General features: G+C 37.8%; 1 protein-coding gene across 1 annotated transcript; it reads left to right on the top strand.

The window, feature by feature from the left end:
- The first annotated feature begins 2,286 nt into the window (after positions 1-2,286).
- On the top strand, positions 2,287-10,817 carry LOC127161195 (stonustoxin subunit beta-like). The gene is made up of 10 exons (XM_051103828.1): positions 2,287-2,372; positions 2,543-2,600; positions 4,171-4,271; positions 5,681-7,377; positions 7,542-7,563; positions 9,075-9,171; positions 9,247-9,377; positions 9,480-9,547; positions 10,364-10,477; positions 10,677-10,817. Exons 3-10 carry the CDS (start codon positions 4,172-4,174, stop codon positions 10,815-10,817), a joined length of 2,370 nt encoding a protein of 789 aa, XP_050959785.1. The 5' UTR covers positions 2,287-2,372; positions 2,543-2,600; position 4,171.
- The last annotated feature ends 8 nt before the right edge of the window (positions 10,818-10,825 follow it).

Below are 10,825 nucleotides of genomic sequence, written 5' to 3'. Positions count from 1 at the left end.
TAAATTTGTAATCCTTCAGAATGTATATCACATTTAAATTTTTAACTTCAGAAATGACAACATATCATTTAATACACTTCAGACTTTATCATTCCCATAAGAACCACCAAGACACAAAAAAATAAATGAAAAAGAAAAACACTGAATGATTTAGAACAGAACCACCACACAGCAGTTGAGAACATTTGAAAAATAACTGTTCAACTGGTATTTCCAAACATGTACTACTGAACTTATATAAAGACCTGTACACTTGATTGTATCTGCCATCACATTCTTGTATAGCAAATAAAAAAAAATTAAAAAAAAGAAAAACACGAGGCTGAATCATCAAAAATGTTTTAATTATGACTTGCACAAACCATCCAGTGACTTGCTCCATGATGGAAATAGAATGCAGTCTTTTGAAAAAAAAAAAAAAACTGTCATAAAAATATAATACAAACAAGAGTACAATTGTGCACAATGTATATTTTAAGAAATGTATCCACAAAATATGTTACAACTGGATAATATTATTAGTAGTAACCGTATATATTACAAACACATTTTAGTATTATTATTACTATTTTTTGCATACTCTTCTCTCTCATATATAAAAAGGCTGTGGAATATGTTTGCACTACACATTCTATATGTATTTATACATTTCTCTTTGTTTTTGTACATTTCTTTTTGTTGTAGTTATGTTTGTTATTTGCCTCTATTTTCTGTTAGTATGTCTTCTGTAATATTTTTGAATTTGTCACATTGTCAATAAAAAAATAAATCTATAACACAGCAGAACAACAGACACAATTACAAACAGTAAAATAAACATAAAGGAAACTATGTTCGACATACGCATCGTGATAATGAAATATAACATCTCCGTTCACGTTATTATCACATTAACAAATTATATTAACGTGGATATCATCAAATATACTTACGTCCAAACATCTTGTGTCTTTTATATCTTTGCCATTCACAGACTTTTCCATTAATTTTCTGTACAAATCTTTAGTGAAATCTCATGAAACTTGATACAGACAGTGTTGGGCATTCTGAAGAAGTATGAATACAAATCTTGCTGTAAGATTTAAAGGAATTTCAATAATGCATGTATAAATGTGAAAGAATAGTCAGTGCTATGTCACAGACTTTGTATGAATAGAAAATGTCCTGTTAACTGTGAACACTTTTTTTTGATAAATGATAAAAAACATTTTGCCTTTTATCGTTATTATTATTATGAAAGGGCACATCAGAAATGACAAGAAGCAGCAATATATATGTTATATAATGCATTGTGACAGACTGCCTTTCATTTTCTGTACAAATTCTACACTAAAACCTCGTGAACACAGATAGAGACATGATTGTTCAGAAAAAGAATTTATTGAAATGTTCATGGTAACTCTGAAGAAATTTTAATAATGCATGTAGAAAAAAAGGAACAAACATTAAGTGTTAGAATGTATTTGAATAAACTTTATTTTTTCAGAAAACTTCACAGTATAATGTATTCAAATGTAATATAAGTGTATCTTCTATAATGTACAATATAAATACGTTTTGTAAATACTTTTCCCCCGTTTTCGGGCACATTTAATTTGTAACCGCTGAAATATTGATGTTCGTCAGCTTTTTGGCCGCTTCGTGTCTCCGTACCGTAATTCTGCTAATAGACGTGCAGCAAATCCAGATGGCGGCTGACGTTCGCAGGTGGCGGCTCACTTGACCGCGGTTAAAAACTTTGGTTGCACAAAATGGACATCGATACAAGCTTCGATGCAAATACAGTCGTTGCTTTGTCTCACAGTAACGTGTCTGCCAACAACAGTTGAATAATCACTACAATTGAAAAATACAGTGCGAAAGAAAATTATATATTATGACGACATCTTAATAAGCTACCGCAGTTACACGTATTACCACCGCCATGTTTCGTAAATGTATGGTTACCGCTGATTGGCCAACGCAGAAGCTCCTTTGACCAATGAGAAACCGTTTGACACGCCCACTACATTTCGGCACGCCCATACCTTTCAGCACGCCCATTGCTCCAGCCTGCAGTTATCCCTACTTGGTAAAGTTCGCAAAAAACCCGGAAAAGTCCGATTTGACGCTCGTGTTCAAACTCCTCCTCCGCTTCGCAAATCTCACGTCTACTCAGAAAACACACATCAACGAGGAAATTAAAGTGAAAGTAAAACGAGAGGAGGAGCAGAAAATTTACAGAAACAGCCCGAGGACACAACATAATTTATTTTGCTGTTTATTATGTAGCATGTCATTAAACTCAAGTGTGTGTTTGTCCTGCAGGGGTTCATAAATTAACTCCAACATTTCCAGCGGTGTGAATCAATCCGGATGCGGCTTCACACACGGTAATGAGATTCGATCGTTTAGCAGCTTAGCTACTCAGTCTCATCATTGTTCTAGTGCAAACCTGTGACATAACAAGTGCCAAGCCGAATCGTATAATGTATACACGTCTACTTCTTTTGAGATACATTTAGTTAAAAGTCTGTTTCTGGCTCTGTTTCTAATCTTACAGGTTTCTGATGTGAAAGGCAGACGCTTCTCTCATTTTACACGGCACAGGAAGTTTGAAGGTGCGACAAATAATACAATTTAAATAAAATATCTGAATGGTTAATACCAGGCCCGGCCCTAACCAATTTGGCTCAGGTGGCGCCCCGTTGCATCACAGTAAATTCCACTGCTAGTGTACATATACTCATAAGAAACTTAATAGCTTTGTCTTGGATATTATTTTATTTAAATAAAGCATTTTGCACATTCAAAATACTTAGAAAGAATTAAAGAAACAAATACAAAAAATGAACATATGAAATACAATATAAATAGCTTAGCTGCTGGGTTGTGCTGCTGATGTGGAGGCGACAGGAGGATTTGCAAGGTGGGACTGAGAAACCTCAGCAGCGCATCTGAAGACAGAAGAGGAGTATGTGACACCAGTCTAATAGTAAACACATGATTTCAAAGAATAAAATAAAATGAAATAATACAAATGAAAAACCTAGAGATATATGCATATACAATGTACTTTTTCTGCTATACAAATTATATTAGTAATTCATATATTAGTAACAATTTCAATTTTATTGTCATTACAGTGAAATGCTAATTAGCAGAATGCAAAGAATGAGTAAACTGCAGTATACTATACCATGTGGGAATGCTAAGTTATGCTCTAACATTAATGATGTGCACTTTAACACTGATGTAATGTTTAACATGATAAACGCACTTTAGACAATATGAACTGTAACACAACAAACAGCTAGACTTACAACTATGGAAAATGAAGAGCATTATGATTGACTATTACAAGCTGGGAAAACGTCAGATAACCATGTCAATACAATTAACGTTATAACACCTGCGGAATAGATTTAATATTTACACATTTGCCTGAGGAAGGAATGATGGGGGTAGTTACATTACTATTTTCCATAACAACTAGGCCCTTCCATAACATTAGCTGATGTTAAAACTAACAGATAGCGCTAGCTATTTATTGATTAGCAAACCATGTTATGCTAATTGTTAATGATGTTATCAATCATCGTCCGGAAACAGCAAAATAATTTCATTGACATCATTTCTACCGTAACATTACCTCTGTCATTGTCGCATTTTTCCTCCTCTTTTCTTTTATTCCTCACCTGGGCACCAGACAGTTTGGGACGTTTTGACATGTTGAGCTTGGTGACCCATCAAAAAACGACCACCGTGCAGTAGGTAAAGTCTGATTATTCGGAAGAGGGGGGGCGTCTTAGGCAAGTATATATTATTATTGTTAATAATAATAATAATAATAATAATAATAATATTACTACTACTACTACTTAGTAGGCTTTGCTATGCAGTTAAATTAATGTGGGCTTATTCTTTTCTGAAGTCATAATACCAACTAGTTTTAAGAATAGTGGAAGTTACACTTTTTTTCTTCCTCCATTTCTGGCGCCCCCTGGATGTACGGCGCCCTTAGCATTTGCCTATACTGCCTATGCCACGGGCCGGCCCTGGTTAATACTAATAAAATGTCATTTGTAAACAGTCTTTTAGAACAGGATTCATATAAGCAGTCAGGCTTTTGACAGATGGAAAAATCTGTGTTTTTTTTGTTTGCTCAAATCTGCCTGTTCTTGTGTTTAGTATGGCTACAGTGGGTGTGAATGTGATTGAAACAGCAGCTCTAGGGAGACCCTTCCAGCTGGGGATGCTGTACGACTGCAGGAAAGATGCTCTTATACCAGGTACCATATACCAAGTGCCCCAAAGTGTGAAAATTAAGAAGATGAAAAACCTTCAGACTCTTTGGGCGAATTACACATCTGACACAAGTGGGATGCATTATTGTTTGCTTTTGTTTACTCTAAAAACCTGCCACCCTATTTTTAATGTAAGAGAGTCACGGCCATTTGTAACTTATTAACTTGTAATGCATTAGACTTCCAGTGTCATTCATGTTCAGTTAGTTTAGCTGAAACATCTGTTATAATGTTTGATGTTGCAAACTACCATTTTATATAATATTTTTTACATTTATTGTCGTAATCATAAACATACTGGTTTGTAGTGCAAACCGTTTTATAGTTTACTGCACTTTGTATTCTTATCACTACACTGACGTAACATCAAGTGAGTGACAGATAGAGAACATCAGTATGTTTGAATAAAAGGCCGTACATCACTTTTGGCCACGACTGTATACTATTACACGTGGCATAAAGTATATGGATCATGCATGCCTTAGTGTCTTTACTGCTATTGGTTTCTGTCACATTACATTTACATTTACATTTATTCATTTAGCAGACGCTTTTATCCAAAGTGACTTACAGGTGGGTATTACATCAAGCGATTTGTCCTAAAGAGGCAAGACAACCTACGAAGTGCTCAAATTACCATATAACAGGCATTGTTCAGATAAGTACAAGCTAGAAAGGGAAAAGAGTAGAGTTTTTTTTTTTTTTTTAAGTCAAGTAGTGTCGAAAGAGATGGGTTTTCAGCAGTCGTTTGAAAGTTGTTAGGGAGTCGGCATTCCGGATAGCGGTGGGAAGATCATTCCACCAGCGAGGAACGGTGTAAGAGAATGTTCTGGAAAGTGATTTTGTGCCTCTTTGTGATGGTACAATGAGGCGTCGCTCACTGGCGGATCTCAGAGTTCTGAGGGAGTGTAGATTAGTAGCAGTGAGTGGAGGTAGGCGGGTGCCGAGCCTGTGGTTGTTCTATATGCAAACATCAGTGTCATGAATTTGATGCGAGCTGCAATTGGGAGCCAGTGCAGGGTGATAAACAGAGGTGTGACATGGGCCCTTTTGGGCTCATTGAAGACCAGTCGTGCTGCTGCATTCTGAATCATTTGTAGAGGTTTGATTGTGACCGGCTAGAAGAGCATTGCAGTAGTCCAGCCTGGAGATGACCACGGCCTGGACAAGAAGTTGTGTGGCCTGCTCTGTAAAAAAGGGCCTGATCTTTTTCTGATCTTTGCTGCTTATTTGCATAAATGACAACATTTCTTAACTTCATTGCACTATTGGTGACCGCATCACACCATCAACAGGTATTAATGCTCATTTCACTTCATCACTAAATCGCTGTGTGTGCATGGACCTAAAGTGGAATCAATCACAATCCTTCCATTTTTTTTTTTTTTTCACAGGAATCACACTGTGGGATCCAGAAAAGCTCCAGCAGAGCATACGAACCCGTCCCCAAATTAACACCAATTTCAGAGTCACGTCTTCAGACTCCATTGAGGACAAATCAAGCTTACTGAACATCGACGGCTCTCTGAAACTCAGTCTTTTAGCTGGACTGGTCAATGTGACAGGAACAGCCAAATATCTCAACGACACCAAGACGTCTTTCAAACAGCAGAGACTGACACTGCATTATCACTCAACCTGTAGATTTGAAGAACTGACCATGAACCACCTGGCACCTGAAAATATTGTTCATCAGGACGTGTTTGATAATGACACAGCGACACATGTGGTGACAGCAGTGCTGTATGGAGCAGACGCCTGCTTTGTGTTTGACAGAGAAGTTTCAGCAGATGAGAACAAAAGTACAGTGGAAGCAGAAGCAAAAGTGGTTCTTGAGAAACTCACATACATTTCAGATTTAGATGCAAACATCAGTCTGAAGATGAATGAAGCTCAGAAGAATGCAGTCCAAAAGTTCAAGTGCACATTTTATGGTGATTTCCAGTTACCGTCTAACCCGACCTCTTTTGAAGATGCGTTGAAGGTTTTCACTGATCTTCCAAAACTGCTGGGAGAAAAGAAAGAGCTGGCGGTTCCTCTGAGAGTTTGGCTTCATCCTCTGGAGAAACTACATTCAAAAGCTTCAAAACTTCAGAAACACATCAGTATGGATTTAATTATTAAAACTGAATCAGTGATTGAGAGTTTAAATACAACTGAGATGAAATGCAGTGATCTTCTGAAAGACTCTCCTGCTTTGATGTTTGCTGAATTTCAGAATAAAATACAGCAATTGAATAAAAACTGCAACCAGTACAAACTGGGACTTGTGGAGAAACTCAGCTCTCTGCTGCCAAACATCCGTGGAGACATGATGAAGGAAACTGAACTGAATAATCTTCTACAAGAACATGATGAGTCTCCATTCAGAAGATCTGACCTGGCAGAATGGCTGAAAGAGAGAGAACGAGAGTCTGATGTTATTAAATCAGTCCTCAGACAGCTGAAGGATGCTGGTGCACAAGTAGAAGTCAACATAGATCTGATTTTGATGGACCTGGGAGTTGAAAATCTGGTCTGTTTCATGTTCACATCATTGAACTGGTCAGACGTGCTGCTTCTTCAACAAAAGGCCTGTTTGAGTCCTTCAGCAAAAAGAATAAATGATGAGAGCAGCTCTGATCGAAAGCAGAAGTCTTGGCTCAGTCCTGAGATCCAAAAGAACATGAGGATCAATTTGAAGATATTTAAGGACTTGATCGATTCTAAAGACCGTAAACCAGCCAAGTTCATCGTGTCCTCAAGAGAAATGAAGAATAATCCTGGTTCCTGCATTCTGCTGTATGAACATGGATGTGATGAAGCTGTTTGCTTTATTCCTCCAACCAAACCAGTCTGTCCAGTCACTGAAGAGGTCACAGAAAACACTGTGGTTCTGAAGGTTCCTCCATCATGTGCTGATACAGTGGAGTTCAGATTACTGTATAAACAGAAGCAGGACTCAGTCTGGACGTCTAAACCTGTGATGAAGAATCAAAACACAGTTACTCTGACTGATCTGAGAGCTGGAACTGAGTATGAGATCAGATGTGCAGCAGTGGGGAAACTCAACTACTCCACAGACAGTGACGTCATTGAAGTTACCACAGAGGTATGATCATCATTTATCAAATACCAACTGAAGAAAATGATGCAATTTTTTTTTCTAAAACTATTAAAAATAAATATGCCACTTTATGAGAAAAAGGTAGATTACTTTTCATCTTTGTTATCATTTGCAGCATGTTGTTAACTAGTATCAAATGCTTCTTTTAGGGAAGAAACCGATCAGTTATGGGTGAGTCATTTTTTTTCTGTATGTCAGTTGTTTGATCACTTTTCCAATTATCTACACAATTGTTTGTTTGGTTCTTACTAAATTAAATGGGTTATCTATAATGTGTAATATGTATTGGAATGAACTTCTAATAGTCTTATTAGGTCATTTTTTTATGAGCATTTGTAAGATTCTTCAGTAAAGTGAGTATGACGGAGTCATGATTATACTTACTGCACAGTGTCAATATTTTAATATTTAAAGGAGAAGTCCACTTCCAGAACAAAATTTTACAGATAATGTACTCACCCCCTTGTCATCCAAGATGTTCGTGTCTTTCTTTCTTCAGTCGTAAAGGTTGTAAACGATCACAGCCGAGGAAGAAGGGTCTTATCTAGCAAAACAATCGGTTATTTTCATTAAAAAAATACAATTTATATAGTTGTTAATCTCAAACGTACCAAGGAGGGGTAACACCATTCTGGAAGGTTTTACCATCTTCATCTTCCAGAATGCTCCGTCGCTCCGTCCCACTGGCTCCTTTGGGCTCCTTCCTCCCTTCAGCTCCGCCTCAGTCCTCTGTTGCTCCTGCTCCGCTGCGGACCTCCGGATCTCCGCCTCGGTCACCAGAGCCTTGGGCTCTGCATTGGCCCTCCGGATTGCCCTGGATCATCGGCTCTCCATCTCCACCTCGGGCTCCACCTCACCTGCTCCACCTCCATCGGTCGGCCCCCTGGAGTCGTCAGCCCTTCCTCCACCATGGCTCCTCCTTCCATCGGCTCCGCCGTGGGCCACCATCATGGCTGCGGCCTGGGTCTCGTCTGGCTCCTCCTGCTCTGGGTCCCTTTTATCTCCTACATGGCTCCTTACTCCTCAGACCCACCCTGGACCCTTTTGTCTTCTCCATGGCTCCTCCCTCTGTTGGACCTGCCCTGGACCCTTCTGGCTCCTCCCTCCGTCATCACCACCCTGGACTTTTTTCGTTTGTTGTCCTCCTCCCGGGAGTCTGTCCTCCGCCTGAGCCTCCTCCAACACTGACCTTATTGTTACCGTCCCACGTCCACTCTTTTGTTTTTGTTTTTCTATGGCGCCAGGTCGCGCCTTCCGGGAGGGGGGAGTAATGTCACACCCCTGTGGACTGTCTATATTGGTTTATTCCTTCTGGGCCCTTATATGGTCTTTCCTGTTCCGTTCCTTATTAAGTCGTTATTGGTTAATCACCCACACCTATCCTTGTATCGTTAGCACCCCTTTATATGTTGTATTCAGTTCAGTGTTTGTCGTCGGACCTTAAAGTATATGTTGGAGTCTCCCTGCTGTTCCTGTCTTTATGTACCCTTGTTTTGGATTTTATTAAAGACTTTTCATTATATTACATCTTCGTTCGTCTCAGTCTCACACAACTGTGACAACAAGGGGGTGAGTAAATTATCTGTACATTTTTGTTCTGGAAGTGGACTTCTCCTTTAACTTCTCCAAAGATCTCCTTGCTTATACCATATACTGTACTAATAGTACGATTCTCATTAAAGAATATTGTGGCTTGATGAATCAGGGAGCAACCAGCTACTTGAACGCAGTTCTGCAAACCCTCTACATGACCCAGGAATACAGAGAAGATATTTTGAGGTAAAGAAATCACTCCCGCTGCTTCTGTTTGTTTGTCAAATATTGTTTATCATAATAATCATGTGACGTGTTTAGGCTGGAGAAGAGAGATGATTCCCCTGATGGTGATTTCACAGAAGAGCTGAAGTCTCTGTTTGATAAATTAGACAAAGAGTCTCATCCAGTTTCAACAGCCGCAATCTCAAAGAGCCTCGGCATCTCAGATGGTTCGTCTCTGAAAATGTTTTTTGTATGGTCCAACAGACAAAAAAAAAAATACTAACAACTGTATGTTGTTGTTTATACGTTCCTTTCCATAAAAAAATCAGTTTATAAAGAAGAAGATGCAGCAAAATATCTAGAAATGATTCTGATCAGGACTCCCGAATCTTCGAAGGTAAATCAAATGCACTTGTAATTCCTGAGCGCTTTGGAATACAGACCTCTGGTTGGTCTTTTTTTTTTTAAAGAAGCCTCTCAGCAGATTATTGGTAAAGTGAAAAAAAAAAAAAAAAAAAAAAAAAAAAAAAAAGTAGTTTACGGTAAAGAAAATGTACTATACTAAATATTTTTCATTTTATAAAATATTTTGCACTCTAAAATTGCTATAAAATCAAAGCCATACGTCTAACAGAGTTATGTTCCAAATTTGAAGTTGCTATTATAAAATTTGAGATTTTGTTTTGTGTGCTGTACCAAAAATGACAAATTTTTTTGATGCAGTTTTCTATCACAAATCAATTTCTGTCACAATATCACTTCTATTACAGAACAGTCACCAAATATGGAACTTGACAGTCAGACCAATCCAGTGATATGTGTTTTGTCAAGATTAAAAAAAGATTTGATTGTAAAATAGGAACTTTTGTAATATGAAACTTGACAGCGTCCATTAGGGGAGGAGCTAGCTAAGAGGATTTAAAGTACTGTTTCCATGGTAACGCAAAACATTTTTACAGGATGAATTTTGAATTTTTGAGCTTTTGCATGATATCTAATTTGCTTACTAAATTATTTGATAGGGTAAAAAGGCAATAAAAACATTTACAGTTAAGGGGTTTAAAGGCAAAGAAACTGTCTAATGTGAAGAACAGTAAAATGCAGACAGTGGTCATGTTTTGGTGGTAATTAATATGGTTGTAAAACCTATTGACTTGCAATTAAATAATCCATTTTCAGAGGTCATTAATAAAGTTTCTTCTTGACACTGTAGATTTTTAAGGGAACTGTGAAGAAAATCGGTAGATGCGATTCATGCCAGGAAATAACAACAGAACAGAAATATTTCTTCACAATGAGCATCTCTCTACCTGAATCAAACAATGTGGTATGTATATTGCTGTTCAGATCGGAACAATTCTGAATTAGTTTCTTAAAATTCCTCTGGTATAATGGAAGTCGATGAGAACTGATTTTTTTTTTAAATGGACCAAGAACGTCTTTAGCCTTTTAGACTCCATCTCAGCTTGTTTGTTAACTGACATATCTGACATATATTTGTATTTGCTATTCTTTTGGTCGTTTAGGGCTTTGCTTTAAAGGAACACATTAAACAAATACATGATGCTACTCTGAGCTGTATTCAGTGTTCAAATGGATCAACAGTGGCAATGGCAAGTATCTTTTCCATCAAGACTGATGCGTTTATGCCTGTTCAGTTCAGCTGAGATTTACT

Source organism: Labeo rohita, unplaced genomic scaffold (assembly GCF_022985175.1).
Source record: "Labeo rohita strain BAU-BD-2019 unplaced genomic scaffold, IGBB_LRoh.1.0 scaffold_576, whole genome shotgun sequence".
Taxonomy (NCBI): domain Eukaryota; kingdom Metazoa; phylum Chordata; class Actinopteri; order Cypriniformes; family Cyprinidae; genus Labeo; species Labeo rohita.
The sequence above is the reverse complement of the archived record's forward strand: the minus strand, read 5'-3'. Positions and strand labels throughout refer to the sequence as shown.

Coding starts and splice junctions, on each gene's coding strand:
- LOC127161195 (XM_051103828.1), top strand. CDS start 4,172: ATGGCTACAGTGGGTGTGAATGTGATTGAAACAGCAGCTCTAGGGAGA. Junction 7,378..7,541: donor TCATTGAAGTTACCACAGAG/GTATGATCATCA, acceptor TGCTTCTTTTAG/GGAAGAAACCGATCAGTTAT. Junction 7,564..9,074: donor AAGAAACCGATCAGTTATGG/GTGAGTCATTTT, acceptor TTCTCATTAAAG/AATATTGTGGCTTGATGAAT.